Raw genomic sequence first — 18,679 nt, 5'->3', positions numbered from 1 at the left:
GAGAATTGGTTGACAGACAGGAAACAGAGTGGGACAGGACATCACATTTAGGTAGGGAGACCAAATACTCCAGGTGTGGTCTAAGGCCCAGTATAACTGCAGGAAGACATCTTTGCTTCTGAACTCAAATCCTCTCGTAATGAAGACCAACATTCAATTTGCCTCCCAAATTGCTGCTGCACCTGCCTCTCCATTTTCATTGACTGATATACAAGAACTCCCAGTTCTCTTTGTACATTTATACTTTCCACTATATCACCATTTAAATAATACTCTTCCATCCTGTTTATTACACCAAAGTTTATAACTTCACATTTAGCCACTTGTACTGCATCTGCCATGTGTTTGCCCATTCTTTCAACTTGTCTAAATTACCTTGAAACCTCCTTCATGCCCCTTCTAACTCTCAATTCCACTCAGTTTCATGTCATCAACAAACTTGGAAATGTTACATTTGGTTTCCTCATGCAGGCCATTTACATATCTCGTGAACACTGGGGCCCAAGCACTTATCCCTGTGGTACCCCATACAGTGTACTACTTGCCACTCAGAAAAAGATCTATTTATTCCCACTCTCTGTTTCCTGTCTGTCAGCCAATTCTTGATCCATGTCAACAAATCACCCTCTATTTCATGTTCTTTAATTTTGCCCACTAAATTCTCATAAGGGACCTGAGCAAAAGCCTTCTGAATGTCCAAATACATCACATCCACTAGTTCTCCCTTATCTATTCTGCTCATTACATAGTCAAAAAAACTCCAGTAGATTTGTTAAACATGATATGCCTTTCATAAACACATGATGGCTTTGTTCAGTCCCATTAAAATGTTCTGTTATCACATCTTTTGTAAAACACTCTAGCATTTCCCCACTAGTGATGTCAGGCTAACTGGCCTGTAATTCTCCCTTTTTTTTTCTCTCCCTCCTTTCTTAAAAGTGGTGCATGGAGAACGTAACTCCAATCAGTAGGAACCACTCCAGAGTCCATAAAATTTTCGAAGATAACCACCAATGCATCCAGTACTTCCGGGGTGATTCCTTTAATACTCGGGATATAGATTATCAGGCCCTGACAATCTGTAAGCCTTTAATCCCGTTAATTTCCCCAGCATCATTTTCTTACTAATACTGATTTCCTTCAATTCTGCTCTCTCACTAGACCCTTGGCTTCCTAACATTTCTGGGAGGTTATTTGTATTCTGTTTTGTGATGATAGAACCAGAGTATGGGTATCAATTTTTCTGCCATTTCTTTGTTCCCCCATTACAATTTCCCTGGCTTCTGACTCTATAAGGGCCCTACATTTGTCCTCACTAATTTTTTGATCGAGGGCGGCACAGTGGCTAGCACTTCTGTCTCACCGCCAGGGACCTGGGTTTGATTCCCAGCTTGGGTCACTGTCTGTGTGGAGTCTGCACATTCTCCCCGTGTCTGCGTGGATTTCCTCTGGGTGTTCTGGTTTCCTCCCACAGTTCTAAAGATGTGCTGGTTAGTTGATGCTAAATTCTCTCTGTCTATACAAACAAGTGCCGGGGTGTGGCAAATAGGAGATTTTCACAGTAACTTCATTGCAGTGTTAATGTAAATCTACTTGTGACACTAATAAATAAACAGACATATTTATAGAGGTTTTAATGGTCAGTTTTTATGTTCAATGCAACTTTAGTCTCATATTCTCTTTTTCCCCTCTTGATCAATTTTTTTCGCCCTTTTGCTGAATTCTAATATGCTGCCAATCCTCAGTCTAGTTGCTTTTTTTGGCAATTTTATCTGTCTCTTCTTTTAATATTATCCCTAATTTATTTGTAAGCTGTGGTTCAGCCACTTTTTCTTTTATTTTTGTGCCGGACACGAATGAATGATTGTTATAATTCATGCACACATTCTTTTAAATGTGAACCATTTCCTATCCATCATCAATCCCTTTAATAAGGTTCCCCAATCTATCCTTGCAAATTCGTGACTCATATTCTAAAAGTTACCTTTATTAAGATTTATGACCTCAGTTTCATAATTGACTACTTCATTCTCCATCTTAATGAAGAATTCTGTCATATTATGGTTGCTGTTCCCCAAGATTGTTAATTAATTTCGTAGTGAAAATTTCCAGTCTAGAGTAGCCTATCCTCTGGTTGGTTCCTCAACATATTGATCTAAAAACCATCGGTGGCCATCATTGGTCTAAAAGATCTGCTCTTGTGTCCATACTGAACTAGCTAATGATGATCTAGTTAAGCTTGTTGTCAGTTGTAACCACTAAGATGTTGTTGGTGGAGTATTAAATAATGCTAATGCCATTGAATGCCAAGGGGATTGGGTAAACCCTCTTGTTGGAGATGGTCATTGCCTAGCTGAAATTGGTTGTCACTTAGCAACCCACATTTGGATGTTGTCCAGGTCTTGCTGCATATGGGCATTGACTGGTTCATTATCTGAGAAATTGCAAATGGAGCTGAATACATTGCAATCATTAGCAAGCACTTCTACTTCGGACCTTATGATGGAAAGGGAGTCATTGATAGAATAGTTGAAAATGGTTGATTTAAGGATGCTGTCCAAGGACCCCTTCAAGCAAAGTCCTATAACTTAAATAACTGGATTCCAACAACTACAACCATCTTCCTTTATGCTAGGTATAACTCCTACCATTGAACAGTTGATTCCCATTAACTTCCATCTTACTGCGTTTCCATGGTGCCAAACCTGGTCAAATGCTGCCTTGATGCCAGGGGCAGTCACTTATACCTCAGCTCTGGAATTCAACTCTTTTCACTATGTTTGGATTCAAGGCTGTAGGAAAATCTCAATCCAGAGCCCAAACGAAGCATTGGCGAGCAGGTTATTGGTAAGTGAGTGCTCCTTCCATCACTTGAAAGTAGGCTGGCGAGACAGTATTTGGGCTGATTTGATTTCCCCTGTTTTCTCTTGATAAGACATTCCTGAGCAATTTTCCACTTTGACAGATGGACGCCACTGATTATAGCTGTACTAGAGCAGCTTGGCTCAAGAATTGGTTAGTTTTGGAGCACTTCACTACAGCTGGAATGTTGTCCAAGCTCATAGCCTTTTCTGTGTTTAATGCAGTCAGCTGTTTCTTGATATCAAATCCAATGAATTGACTTGGCTGAAAATTATTATCTACAATGATGAGGACCTCAAAAAGCGGCTAAGTTGAGTCATCAACTTGGCACTTCTGTTTAAAGTTTGTTGTAAATCTTTCTGCCTTGTCTTTTGCATTTGCATGAAGGACTGTACCATCAATGAGAATGGAGATGGTTTTGGAGTTTTCTCCTCCTGGTTGTTTAATTGATTACTCCCATCATGGGAGGGCAGTTTTGATCTGATCCCTTGGCAGTGGGATGGCTTTATGTTGCATGCTGCTTCTACTATTTAACATTAATGTAGTCCATGTTGTAGCTTTACCAGGTTGGCAGTTCATTTCAGGTGTGCCAGTTGATGCTCCTTGCACGCTGTTCTACACTTCACATTAAACGATGGTTGGTCGTTGGCTTGACGGTAATGGAAGAGTGAGGGAGATGCAGAACAATGAGGTTGGATTTGAGCTCTAATTCTGTTCTGAATCTGTCCATTTAGCATGGTGGTAGTCCCAAGCAGCATGCTGAAGGATGTCCTCAATGCAAAGATCAGACATCGCCTGTATAAGGACTGTGGTCATACATACCAATACTGTCATGGACAGATGCATCTGATACAAGTAGATTGATGAGGATATGTCAAGTAGTTTTCTTTCTCTTGTGGTTCTTACCGCTTGTTGCATTTCTTCAGGACTTGGCCAGTTAGGTCATAGTGGTGCTACCAAGCCACTATTGGTGATGGACATTGAAATCACCCACCCAGAGTACAGTCTTTGCCCTTGCTGCCCTCATAAGAACATAAGAAATAGGAGCAGGAGTAGGCCATCTAGCCCTTCGAGCCTGCCCCGCCATTCAATAAGATCATGGCTGATCTGTCGTGGCTCAGTTCCACCTTCCCGCCCTCTCCCCATAACCCTTAATCCCCTCTCTTATCAAAAACCCATCAACCCGCGTCTTAAAAATATTTAGCGAGGCAGCCTCCACCACTTCAACGGGCAGAGAATTCCAGAGATTCACCACCCTTTGAGTGAAGAAGTTCCTCCTCAACTCCGTTCTAAACCGCCCCCCCCCCCTTTATCTTGAGGCTGTGCCCCCTAGTCCTACTGTCTTTTTTGAGCGGGAAGACTCTCTCCACCTCTATCCTATCCATCCCATTCATCATCTTATACGTCTCAATGAGATCTCCCCTCATTCTTCTAAACTCCAACGAGTACAAGCCTAGTTTATTCAGCCTCTCATAGCTCAACCCCCTCAACTCCGGTATCAGCCTAGTAAACCTCCTCTGCACTCCCTCCAAGGCCAAAATATCTTTGCGCAGGTGCGGCGCCCAAAACTGCACACAGTACTCCAGCTGCGGCCTCACCAATGCCCTATACAGCTGCAGCAAGACCTCCCTACTTTTATATTCAATCCCCCTCGCTATGAAGGCCAGCATCCCATTCGCCTTCCTGACCACCTGCTGCACCTGCAAGCTGGGTTTTTGCGACTCCTGCACAAGGACCCCGAGGTCCCTCTGCACCGTCACCCTCAGTTCTTGTTCTGCGGTGAGAGTGTGATAACCAGCAGCAGGTTTTCTTGCTCATGTTATCCCTGATGCCATGGAGTCTGGAGCCAATATTGAATACTCTGAGTGACTCACACCTGATTATATAATGCTGTATCATCATGTCTAGTGGGTTTGCCCTGTCTGTGGGCAGGATGTATCCAGATATGCTAATGAAGGAGTCTGATGTTGGCTGAAAAGTATGATTTGTTGCGTATGACTGCCAGGCTGTTGCTTGGCTAGAATGTGGATAACTCTCTGGAGAGTTTTAAAGAATCGATCTGCTGAAAGTGCCTTTGTTGTATTCAAAGCTGATGCCAAGATAGTGCTGAAACATCTTAAGTGGCTTGCTAGACTGTTTCAGAATAGTTAAGAGTCAACCACTTTGCTATAGGCTGGAGTCATACTTGGATCAGATATACAGATTTCCTTCCCTCGAGGTCATTAGTGAACCAGTTGAGTTTTGTCAACAATTCAGTAGCTTCGTGGTCACTATCACTGGTGGGGTTTTTTTTTCAGATTTATTTATTTAACTGAATTCAAATTCACAACTACCATGTTGGGACCCTGGATTATCGGCCCACGTTTATGTTCTAGTAACTTGGCCACTATTTATTCTGTATATCCTTCGTCATCATTTTATCCTTTGTGGATGCATCTTATTGGACGCAAGGGTAGCTTTCATGTGTATAATGACAGTACTCCTGTAGCCCTACTATGTCACTGCAGCCTCTCTCCATTGCCTCTGTGCTGTCAAGCTGCTTATTCTAAAATTCAATTTTGGAGGATTCACAACTTTCTCCCACTAAACATTAGGAGGACTAAAACCACTGCCTTAAATCCCCAACGTAAGTTATGTACCATTGGCATTGACTCCATTCCTGTACCTGGTAACTAATCCAGACGTTTGGTTTATTTTTTGTCCTTTTTCACCATAGGTTGAGTTTTTAACCTCGTCCTCTCCAAGACGAAGACTGCTGACTTCAATTTCTGTAACATGGCCCTTCTTCACTTCTATCTTAGCTCACCTGTCACTGAAACATTCACCTGTGTCTTTGGACCTTCAGATTTGATTTGATTATTGTAATGTTCTCCTAGCTTAACCTCTGTAGCCTATCCAAACTCTGCAGCCTCTATTCTGCCTTGTTCCAAGTTCCACTCACCATTGTCCTCCTAATCTACAATGTCTCTTAGTCCTGTGAAATTTTAAATTCTCATTCATCTTCAAGTCTGTTTATGCACTTGCTGGTCTCTTACTCTGTAACTTTTCCAACCCTAAAAACTATTCCAAAATTTTCATATTTCCCAGTTTCATATAATCTTATTGTATTTCACCCCCTTCCCTTCCTCCCACCATTGGAAACCATGGCTTCAGCTCTTGAATTCTCTCCCTGGACTGCAACCTTTCAATTTCCCTCTGCTTCTTTACAAACTTCCTTAAACACACTTCTCTTGTACATTTTATTTTATATCTGCTATATTTCTCATCCTTACTGTTGTTCTCTCTACCCTTGTTATCACTAGTACTATCATTCCATAGCCCTGCTGCTGAAATCTTTCCTTGTTGCCACTGCTCTATTCTCCCTTATTCTTTTACCTTATTTTATCTTTGTGTGTATTCTGTAGTGTTTATTGTGTCTTGGCTGATTTGTTTTACTATAGTGTCTGCAAATGCAACTATGGTAAGATTTCCAAAATTGTTCTGAAATCTATTTTGGTTTTTTTTGAATTCAAGTTCAGTTCAATTGGCAACAAATAGTTTGTTGATTAGGGATTTTTTTTAACAAAACTTATTTCCAGCTTTTTAATCAGGTATATTAGAAAATTATATTTTAGTAAATATGGGCGGCACAGAGGCGCAGTTATTAGTACTGCTGCCTCTCGGTGCCAGAGACCTGGGTTCAATTCCTGGCTTTGGATCACTGTCTATGTGGAGTCTGCACCTTCTCCTTTTCTCTGCGTGGGTTTCCTCTGGGTGCTCCGATTTCCTCCCGCAGTCTTAAAGACATGCTAGTTTGGTGTATTGACCCAAACATATGCTGGAGTGTGGCGACTGGGGGGAGTTTCACAGTAACTTCATTGCAGTGTTAATGTAAGACTTACTTGTGACTAATAAATAAACTTAAATAATTTATTGTGACATATTTGATTTTTTTTTTAAAAGAACTGACAATACTGTATTTCCTTTGCAGAGTATAGGAAACTCGGAAATGGAACGATCACTGTAAAGAAACAAGTACCCTCCCCAGAAGCACTGAAGGTGCTGTATCAACGAATGCGTTATGAATACAACTTTTATAACTATGTCAAGGATCAGTTCCATTTATTGAAACGGAAGTTTGGCCTGAAGACTCGAGGCATTGCTCCAAATAAAAAGAATGAGATTGCAGGGCCTGGCCATGAAGATGATGATGACGCATGGTTGAAAGATATTTATCGATGATACCAGTGAGCCACTCTTGGGGGCTTCTTCACATTGTCCTTTGCATTGGACATTTCACAAGGAACTGCAATTTGGTCAGGAGATACTGCAGTGGTTGTCTGTTCTGGAGATTAGATTAACACGTTCACAATTGCAATCAGTCTTTGCCAGGCAGATGTTTGTAACTTACACTTTTCATGCTATTGCATGATTTTTATTTTTTTTATTTCTGATGTTTCTTTACCAACTGCTGTACCAGCAGGTGAGACACTTTCATTTACTATATCTGCATATTAAAATATATATTGAATGATTTATTTAGTTACTTGTTTAAAAAAAGGTAAAGAAGATAACTCATATCTGAGAGAGGTACTAATCCAGTTATACAGTAGCTCATTTTCCTAAACTGCTGCACCTTCAGATGGAAGGCACCATCAAAGGAAATAAAATTGAACAGGGGCATTTAAAGAAGTGGATTTTGTACTCTTTGCAGCACTGTACTCACATTTGTGATTTGTCAGAAAATAAAACAATTTGAAAGCATTATAACAACTGTCAGACCAGAAAAATCCAAGATTGTTTGTTAGCGATATTACCCTTTCACTTTTTTTCTGGCCTTTTTAAGTGAAAGCATTTTCTGTTGACAAACTTGGACCTGATTGGATATAATTTACACCTAGACCACATCAACTGCTGTGGTTCAAGGGCAATTAACCATAGGCATTAAATGCTAAGCTTGTCAGCAACACAAACATCCCAGAATGGATAAATAAAATATATACAGCTTCGAAATAGGTCATTCAGTCCAACCCATCCATCCCTTTCATTTTTTTGCCACTTGACCCTCCCTTCCTCATCTAGCTCTTACCAGCATAATCCTTTATCCCCTTCTCTCTTAGAAGCTTTTTCTTTAGCTTCCCCTTCAATGCATCTATGCTATTTGCCTTAATTACTCCCTGTCTTGCACATTCTCATCACTCTCCTTGTAAAGAAGTTTCTTCTGAGATCCCTATTTGACTTTACATTTTGGTTTATATAAATGGCCTCTAATTTTACTTTTCTCCACTTGTCCACTTCTGCTTCATCAAAACCTTTCATTATTTTAAAGATCTTTCTTCTTCTATTTTCAAACAGACTCGGGCCATTCATCCTTTTTTGATAGATACAGCTTCATATTTCTGGTATTGCCTTTGTGAATCATTTTTGCATCCTCTTCAATATCTTTTTGTGTAATAAGGCAGCTAGAACTGTATGCACTACTCCAAGTGTGATCTAACACTTGTGTTCGATACAAATTTAGCATTGAATTGCATGCCCATAATACCAATATTCGTGTCACATGAAACATTGTCAGGGCAAGTCAGCGTACATTTAATAGAGAATAAAGCTCCCTCTAAACTCTCTCCCACTGTAATTCAACAAGTGCGTTAGCTGGGCTGTTACAGCAGTGTGACAACTTTCCATTTTCTAACCACCCATCCTGTAATTGCTTCAACATAATGAACAACTTCAACATAATGAGCAACTGGTACCATTATGGGGCAGTTTTATATTATGGTCCCTTAATCACAGGGATGGACGTACCTAACAGACATAGGAAGCTTTAATTCAGTGTTGTCACTGGATTTAAATCAAGATGAGATGAAGTGCGTGACAAAATCCTCAGTAATCTCCATTTTATCACAGTTAAGGTGTGTCAAGTATTGTTGGCAAAATGAGCTGCTCCCTTTGCATAGTTTTGTATTTGGAAGTTATTCATATCTCTAATATGAATACTCGCAGCAGCTCTGTAGTTACTCGGCTCCTTGGCATGGGAACTCAGCTTTCCAACACTTCGATCATGCTATTTTCACGGCCTGTTGGGGATATTCTTATTCTGTAAAAATGCCTTGGTGTTCTGGGGATATTGCACACTATTGCAATCACTGTCTTGAACTTTGCCTCCTTTGATTCCTTATTGTCAAAACCATGGAGTTTCTATCTTTGACTTTCCTCATTTAATCTGTGGATTTTGAAAATGCACATTTTCATATGTCTTACAGTGTTGTCATATCACAGTTTTTGATTTATGTATTCTTAATCTTTTTAATCTTAGACCTGTGGTGCTTGACCCTCTCTGGTTTCTCAAAACTGAGAAAGTATTTCTTCGTCTCCTGATTTGTGATAAGACCTGATTCCATGTTTTGCTTTATTCTTTGTCAGCAGCAGCAGTTGATTTTCTAACTTATGGGATCGATGCCACCAGTCTGGAATGTGCAAGCAGGGTTTGGGAATTCTGACAGAAATCAGAAAGCTGGCTGTAGTTATTCATTCATATGTGCTCTGCACGAAGGAAGGTCTTTGGATAATTGTTGTTGATGCTTCTTCCTGAACTGTTTTTTTTAGTGGTGGTTCACCATTGTCTTTCACTTTCAGGACCAGGACAAGAAGGTAGATCCCAAATTTACCTTGGCTGGAACAGGAGTCGAACCCATGTTTTTGATGTTATTTTGAACCATGTGCTAGCCATATATAGCATATACAAGACAGAAAATTATCATGTTTTTAAGTGAAAGTTGAAGATCCAATGCTAGCACCAAATCAAGCTCAAATTAAGAATGGTGTTTGATTTCTAAATCCTTCCCAAATACAGTAATTCATGATTGAAGAGAAACAAGATGAAAAGGGCTTACACCAAGATCAGCAATTGCCAGTGCTGGACTGCTTGCAGCTAGTATTATGTAGTCAGTAGAAACTAATACTGAGGAGTATGCACTTAACATGAGAGGGGGAAAGTTCAAAGGAGATGTGAGGGGCAAGTTTTTTTTTTACACAGAGTGTGGTAGGTGTTTGGAATGCATTGCCAGAGGTAGTGGTGCAGGCAGATACAATGAAGGTGTTTAAGGGGCTTTTAGATAAGCACATGGATATGCAAGAAATGGAGGGATTAGTTTAATTTAGCATCATGTTCAGCGCATCATCGTGGGCTGAAGGGCCTGTTCCTTCAGGCCCTTCAGCTGTACTATTCTATGTTCTACCTGCAAACTGATGTATCAGTAACAGGGCTGTACCATTTGCTGCAATGGATTTCTTGGATGGTTAAGGATTTCTTTGAGTTAATGAAGCTCTTCATCAAGCTCAAAAGCATATCAATCTTTCCAGGCAGGCAGAGAGATTGGCTGTTCTATCAACTAATGGATAAAGCAGGTGACACATGCATTGGGGTGGCATTGTATGTGGGCAGTAAAACTACTGGATTGCCACATCCTCAGGGAATGTCTGAGTCAGAATCATTGAATTGGAGTGAGTTAGAGGCACAGCAACATGCTAGGGACGCGTAGTGCAGTCACACTTGAGAAATGTGCAGAAAGGGGACAGTGTGAAAATCAATCAGCTGGGTTGGGGGAACCATGGAGAAATAGAGGAGACCCTACAGATCCTTTGTTTTAGTACCTGAGGATAAAGATGAAGATTGCAGGGAGAATTACTAGAATTTTAATGATGCAGCTTGGAGTAAAATACATTATAGACATAGAGAGAATTTGATAATTAGGGGTACGGATAGGGTTTTTTGAGCACAGTTGAGAGGAGGATGTTTTGATTACCTGCTGCCGCAACTTGCAGTGACATAGTGTATTTAATTAGTAAAGCATTGCTAACTGCTTCACATGAGCATTACAAAACACAATATAACATTGAGCCACATTAGAAGGTATTGGCTCTGATGACCGAAAGCTTGGTCAAAGGGAGATGTTTTAAGGCATGTTTTAAAGGAGGAAATTGATGTAGAAAGGTAGAGAAGTGTAGGGAGGGAATGCTAGAGCTGAGAGCAAGGCAACAGAAGGCACAGCCAATGATGATGGTGCAATTAAAATTGGGATACTCATGAATCCAGAATTAGGAGGGTACAGATATCTCCTAAGGATAGAAGAGATTACAGAGCTTGGGAGGGGTGAGGCCATGGTTTGAAAACAAGGATGAGAAGTTCCTGGCCTTTGGAGGGAAAGAGATTGGAGATGGGTCAGTCATTTGCAAGAGTCAAGAATTTCTTTGAGTTAATGGAGAAGAATTTGGACAGAGAGGGGGAGTATTCAGCTATCCATGTTGGGACCAATGATATGGAAGGAGTAAAGATCCTACAAAGAGAATATCAGATACTGTGAATTAAATTAAAGATTACAACCTGAGCAATCTGTTAATGTGTTAGGGATAGATAGATCAGGAATGTGAATGAATAGCTGAAATTCTACTGTAGGAAAGGTGTGGTTCCCTTTCATGAGACATCATTACTGGGACAAGATGGAGCTGTACACCTGATACGGGCTTCACATGAACTGGAATGAGACTAGTTTCCCAACAGAAAGGATAAATAGCAATGTAGATAAGATTTTAAACCAGTAAGGTGGGGGTGGGGAGCATTGAATGAAGTGTGACCAAAAAGCAAGACTGGCAAGAAGACCAAACATCTGAAGCTAATAGAAGAGCTATGATGAGCAAATCCAATGAATCATCAAAGAGTGGATGACAAAAATCTCCATGAAAATAGTTGCAGAGCAGCCAAAATAACCTGGCTTAATGAAAAGATGCAGACTGCAAAAGCTGCAGATTGTAAAGTGCAGACTAAAGAAATATACAAGGTTGTCACATTTCTGTCAAAGAAAAGTTTGGCATTGGTGCAAAAGGGCAGATGTGGCCAATGAGGCTGAAAGAAATGAAGGAATGGTGGCAAGCAATATTGCACCCAGCTCAATCAACCAGATCCAAATGCAGCAAGTACACAACCTGTAACTTGGAAAGAGATGGAACCAGAAGTGCTGCTTAGTGAAGTTGAATATGTGGTTAAGAAACTGGAGAAGGGCAAAATGAAGGGCCCAGAAAACATGCCTCTGAAGCTGTGAAATTTGGCCAGATGATTGTCTAGTTTCAGAGATGGTGACATTGCCAAACATTCATGACAGATCAGAATGCTGAAAGCATGGAACAATTAGCCTGATAATTTTAGCAGCATTTCTGAGGCATGGCTTATCAGACAAAGGCTTTCAAATATCATGTCAGAAATAGGTAAGAAAAAGTGTGGTATGTTACTTGGGGACAAGATAGAACTATTCAGCTTTGACTAAGATGTCATAGAAGGATATCTGTTTTCACTATTAATTTGCAATGCTACAGCAGAAGAGGTCATAAGAAAAGACAGCTGTGCTCTCTCAGAACATATTGTGGCCAGAGGTCACAACATCTGGAATATCAGATATGGTGAATGCACTACCCTAATGGCTGAAGACATGCAAGAACTATCCATGACAGCTGAAAAGCTGAGGAAGTCAAGTATGAAGTTTGGGTTGAATATCAAGAACAAGACATGCACAATGACCTGATATGAGAAGTGAATGGAATAATGAATAAAAATTAACTTCATTAAAACAACAATCTTTCACCCCCACCCCCCATCCTTGTAAAGTATCATACCATCTCCAGCATTTCTTTCCTCCCCAAAGTCCTCAGATGTGTTGTTGCCTCTCAAATCTAGTTCCCATCTTTCCCAGAACTCCATATTTGAAACAGTCAAATCAAATTTCTACCCTCTGCCACAGTATTGAAACGGCTCTTATCAAAGTTACATTTGAAATTCTAGGTGACTGTGACAAAAGTAAACTTTCCCTTCTCATCCTGTCTGCAGCCTTTCACAGGACTGACAATGCCATCCTCCTCCACTATTGTCCAGCTGAATGGGATTGCTTTCATTTAATAATAACCAGTGTAAAGCTTACACTGGTTTCTTTTCCTGCTCCCATGTTGTTAACTTTGGGGTCCCTCAAGGATCTATCCTTGGCCCTTTCCAGTTTCTCATTTACATGCTGACCTTGGTGACATCATCTGAAAACATAGTATTAGCTTTCACAAGTATGCCTATGACAGCCAGCTCTATCTCACTGCTGCCACAGAAATTTCCTTCAATTAAATATTGGGAAGACTGAAGTCATTGTTTCCAATCTGCATTCCAAACTCCACTGCCGAATTAGCAAATCCATCCCTCACTTTGGTAACGGTCTGAGATTAAGACAGTCTGTTTGCAACCTTGATGTTTCAATTTAATATCACATTTGCATTATTTCTCCGTAACATCATTCAAATTTGTCCCAGCCTCAGCTCCTCTGCTTCAGACGACTTCATTCATGCTTTCTAAACTTGACTGCATATATAGGGTTTGACTGTGTAACAGTTTTGGTGCCAAAGATATATTTAAATCATAGGAGTCTTATTGTAAGATCATAACTATTTACAGATGCACAAACCAGGGTCTACATTTTCCAGATAATTTGAGGGACCAGCGAAAGTCTGTTGACCTCGAATAGGAAATTCCAGTCCTGTGGTGTGTGAAACTGGAAAATCTCAACTCTGTGTTACTCAGTCTGAGCCCGAAACGTTCTAAATGAGACTGTTGGTCATATGACTCTTGCATTATGTGGGCAGTACTTTTTTTTTCCCAGTCCCCCACACTGTACTCATTGGACTTTAGAAGGCTGAGGGGGGTCTTATAGAGACATATAAGATAATGAAGGGGATAGATAGGGTAGAGGTAGAGAGATTCTTCCTGCTTAGAAAGGATAGCAGAACTAGAGGGCACAGCCTTAAAATAAGGTTGGGGGGGGGGGGGAAACAGTTTAGATCGGAGTTGAGGAGGAACTTTTTCACTCAAAGGGTGGTGAGTCTCTGGAATTCTCTGCCCATTGAAGTGGTGGAGGCTACTTCGCTGAACATATTTAAGACACGGGTAGATAGGTTTCTGATAGACAAGGGAATTAAGGGGTATGGGGAGAAAGCGGGAAAGTGGAACTGATCCACTTCAGATCAGCCATGATCTTGTTGAATAGCAGGCAGGCTCGAGGGGCTAGATTGCCTACTCCTGCTCCTATTTCTTATGTTCTTATGACTCTTTTAGTCCTAAGAACCTTAGTACTGCATTGATTCATCCAATGCACTCCTGACTTGCCTCATATTATACTCTTCATAATCTTGAGGTCATTCAAACTTCAGTTGCCAATTTGTTAACTTCCACAGGTCCCTTTCACCTATCACCCAGTGTTTGCTGACATTAATTGGTTCCCTGTCAAGCAATGTCTTGATTTTAAAATTCATATTCTTGTTTTCAAATCCTTCTACGGCTTTGCTCCTCCTTACCTCGGTAGTCTCCTCCATTAAAATTCTTGATTTTAATTGCTCTCCAATTAGTAACTATGCCTTCAGTTGCCTAGCCCTATACTCTGGCATGCCTTCCCTACACATCTCTGCCTCTCTTATTTTGCTTTCCTCCATTAAGATTTGCTTGAAATCTATTTCTTTGATCATTTGACTTTTTGGTCATTTGATCTAATATCTCCTTATATAACTTGGTGTCATTTTTGTTTTATTATGCTGCTGTGAAGTGTCTATGTTTCACTATTTTAAGGCACAATATAAACATACATTGTTTTCAGAAGGGTGTACCAACTTTTACTATTCTTAGAAGTGTTTTCTAATTTCAGTCCTGAAAGATCTAGCTCTAATTTTTAGATCATATCTCTTAGGTCTAGACTTCCAAACCAATGGCAATAATTTCTCTTAATCTACCATGTAAGTTCCCCTCTTTATCTTGAACACCAATTAAGTTGCCCCTCAACTTTAAAAATTTCATAAAATACAGAATTTAACTATTCTTGAATTTGAAAAAACCTGTTGAAATTGCTGTTCACAATTTTCATGAATGATATGGACTTGGAGATTGGAAAAACAATTTCAAAATTTGCTTATAGTTCCAATTCAGTATAGTTAACGGAGAAGACTGTGCCAAAACACAAGATGGTTCTTGCAAACTTGCAGGTGGCATGTAACCACCAGAATGAATTCCAGTTTGTTGGACCACAACACAATTGTATTGAGGGGAACTCGTAGGATAGATAAAGAGAAATTATTGCTGTTGGTTCAGAACATGGTGTTATCCCCAGTTTATGAAAAGGCACTGGAGATGTTGCCAAAAAGATTGACATGGCTGATAGCAGAACTGAGAAGTTATACTTATCAGAAAGGTTGAAGGAGCTAGGGTTGTTTTCTCTTGAAAAGAAAAGGTTGATGGTTCAAAATGATGAAAATGTTTAATAGGATAGTCATAGAGAAATGTGTCGACCAAAAACAGGGTCATAAGTATCTGAACGTCACCAATAAATCAAACGAGGAACTCAAAATAAACTTCTTCGCTAAATGGTACAAATGTGGAACTTACTGCTCACATGAAACAGTTGAGGCAAATTGCACAAATGCATTTAAGGGGGATCTAGATAAATATTTGAGGTAGAAAGTAATATAAGGATATGCTGATAGTGTGAGACTGGAGGAGATTCTGTTGCGCTGAATGGCCTGATTCTATGTTGTGCTTTATGTGTAATATGCAACACAATGGCTGGAATTCTTCACAGCCACCCCCACCCACGAGTTCCCTCCGGAGTGGGGTGATGTGAATAGAAATTCCCATTGACAGTGGTGGGACCAGAGAATCCTGCTGCTAGCAAACAATGCACCACCTCCCACCAACAGGAAACACGTGGCCAGAGAGTCCTGCTGATTATTTTCATTTTCATTCTCACAGAAAGCAATATCAGCTACCAAACTTCACCATTGCCACTGTTGGGGCCCTGGACCTGAAACCAAGATATAATGAAGTCAGACTACAGCCCAACAATTTTTTTCATTTTGGTATAAAAGTGGGGATGGGATGCTTCACTCCAGGAACAATTCCACTGACAAATTAGGGATATTTTACAGTAAAACAAACTTTATATAATATAATAACAGTTTAACTGCAACTCTAACAAATGAATCAGCTTAACTGTTACCCATTGGACAATATTTAAACATGAAAAGAAACTTCTAATTTCTAACTTATCACTTATCATTGGTTCTATTCCAAACAGGCAACATTCTTCTTACCGACTCAAAAAAAACCCACTTTAAATACAGTTAGCAACTACAAATACAATTGCTATAATGAGTGTAAATGGCCTTGATGCTTTCAGGGAGATTTTGTGGAGAGCAACTTGCACATCTCTGTCTTTAAACAAACCCCAGACAGAACTGAAAACATTTTTTTCTCTGCTACAAACCTAGCTCCTATTAACCACATTATCACATGACCTTGCCAATTCTGAACCCATCTTCCATACCTTTAATGAAAAACCCCAGGGGACCTTTTCTTTTTGTAAAAAAAAAGTCCATTAGTTCTCTTCTAAGTAAACACTACATGGCTAAAATGAGTAATTACCCTGCTGTCCCAGCATGAGCTGCATTCTTTCCAGATATACTGACTCATGCAAAAAAATTGAACTTTAAAACAGCCCCCTTAAACATAAATACATAACACACTGTCATCACACCACTATGTATCTTAAAGTTATGAACCCATTAGTTTTGGTAGTCACATAGCCAACAGGGCTTCAGCTTGCTACTACTGTTCGGGTAGAATTCTCCTGCCACATTAGATGGCAGTTGTGGTTGATTCCCTGCTGAAAGGGACATCGACCAAATATCAGGATTCCTAACAGACATCAAGGCAATTGGTAATCACCTGACCTGATCCATCTGCCCCGATTATTGTGCAAATCCACTAATTTTAATGCAATTAGCAGGCTCCATAGAATCTTCAGTGCAGAAGGAGGTCATTTGACCCATCAAGTCTGCATTGACTCTCCGACAGAACATCTTACCCAGGCCCACCTCCTGCACTATCCCCATAACCCATATATTTACCCTGCTAGTCCCCCTAACACCAAGGGGCAATTTTAGCATGGCCAATCTATCTAACCTGAGTATCTTTGGACTGTCAGAAGGACTGTCAGAAGAAACCAGAGGACCCAGAAGAAACCCCACGCAGACATGGGGAGAGTGTATGAATTCTTTATAGACTGTCACCCAAGGCTGCAGTGAGGCAGCTGTGCTAACCACTGTGCCACCCAATGGGTTTGATGGCACATTTATTGGCCACCAACCATTCATCTGCCTCTCCAGCAGGAAATGCACCGTTGGTTTTAGTGTTGATCATGAACATCTTGGAACTTGCATCCAGGGGAGCACCAGCAAACTCTGAAAATGGGCATCCTCTCCCTCTTCACGCCACACAGGTTATGAGAGTGACATGAATTGACCCCTCCTTCCCAGCTCTTCCATCAGGCCCCCTTTAGGGTACATACCTTGGCATTGCCAATGGTGCACTGCCTCCTGGCACTGACATCCTGGCCTGGTGTCTCAGACCCCAAGAGGGGTCAAGATGATAGATCATAGGGGTGTTTGCCCCTCTGCCACTGCCAGGCCGCAGAGGGACTGTCCCCATCAGAATTGGGTTAGGTGGGCCCAGGCCGGGGCGGGGGTCTCCTGGTTGGACTATTCCTTCTAGCCCTGGCAAGCCAGAAGATCTGGCATGGTGATTTCAGGCAGCTCTATGATCAACACTTCATTCCTGATTGTCAACTGTGAAAATTTAAAGTGGCCTGGTCATTTAATCTCCATGCCTCCTGGACAGCTAGCAGTCTTAAATCACAACAGCACTCCGTTCTGCAGCAGGAATTTCCCTTTCTCTCTGTCAAAAGTTGCAGGTATGAGCAGACCCCTTTGAAGTCCTTTGACAGAGCAGAGATGTCAATTTCACTCGGGGAGATGGTTACCTTTCCACAGCTGCTGACTCAGCCCTAGTGTTTTCTCCTAGGTTTTATTTGAAGTCTATGAGCCTTCCTAGAAAGTCAAAACCTTTGCAACCCTCTCTATTTCATTTCAAACCTTTGAACCCTCTCAACTTCATGTAAAAAAGTTAAAGTTTATTAGTCACAAGTAAGGCTTACATTAACACTCCAATGAAATTACCATAAAAGTCCCCAAGTTGCCACACTCCGGCACCCATTCGGGACAATGCACCTAACTAGCACATCTTTCAGACTATTGGAGGAAACCGGATCACCTTGAGGAAACCCATGCAGACACAGGGAGAACATGCAAGCTCTCACAAACAGCGACCCAAGCTGAGAATTGAACCCAGGTCTCTGGAGATGTGAAGCAGCAGTGCTAACCACTGAAGTGTTTTGTATTATGCTTTCATTGACAGCTAAATGGACTCAACCTCTAGCCAGCTGTGTTTATTTATTTTCCCTTCATACTTGAATGCATCTCAAGTACCCTCAATTGTTATTTAACCACAATGTTTACAGACTCCTAAGCCTGATTAAGAGCTGTGTTTCCCAAAGGAATAAATGGTTTCACCTCCTCTTTTGGAAGTGATGCTTCCCTGGTCATAGAATCGTAGATTCTCTACAGTGTAGAAGGAGGCCATTTGGCCCATCAAATCTGCACCAACCACAATCCCACACATTTACCCTGCTGATCCCCCTGACATTAGGGTCAATTTAGCATAGCCAATCAACCTAACCTGCACATCTTTGGACAATGAGGGGAGTGAGGGGGTGGGACACCATTTCCATTGTTGGATAACTTGATCTCTGAACAAGGGCTTGCTGGTGGGTTTCTCAGGATGCACTTGCATCTTTCAAGTGGGTGAATCCCAGAAAATTCTCCAGATTCTCCAAGTGCAAATCACTCCCATTTTCACACTGGCGGGAACACT

General features: G+C 40.8%; 1 protein-coding gene across 1 annotated transcript in view; it reads left to right on the top strand.

Moving 5' to 3' along the window:
- Nucleotides 1-7,633, top strand: part of LOC145350805 (uronyl 2-sulfotransferase-like) — a 75,886-nt gene extending 68,253 nt beyond the window's left edge. Inside the window, exon 8 of the mRNA XM_080200120.1 lies at nucleotides 6,833-7,633. Within this exon, the coding sequence (XP_080056246.1) occupies nucleotides 6,833-7,083 (251 nt within the window). The 3' untranslated portion in view covers nucleotides 7,084-7,633. The remainder of the gene's footprint in view (nucleotides 1-6,832) is intronic.
- The last annotated feature ends 11,046 nt before the right edge of the window (nucleotides 7,634-18,679 follow it).

The sequence above is a fragment of the Carcharhinus amblyrhynchos genome, chromosome 12 (genome assembly GCF_965287045.1).
Source record: "Carcharhinus amblyrhynchos chromosome 12, sCarAmb.v2.hapA, whole genome shotgun sequence".
Taxonomy (NCBI): Eukaryota; Metazoa; Chordata; class Chondrichthyes; order Carcharhiniformes; family Carcharhinidae; genus Carcharhinus; species Carcharhinus amblyrhynchos.
The sequence above is the reverse complement of the archived record's forward strand: the minus strand, read 5'-3'. Positions and strand labels throughout refer to the sequence as shown.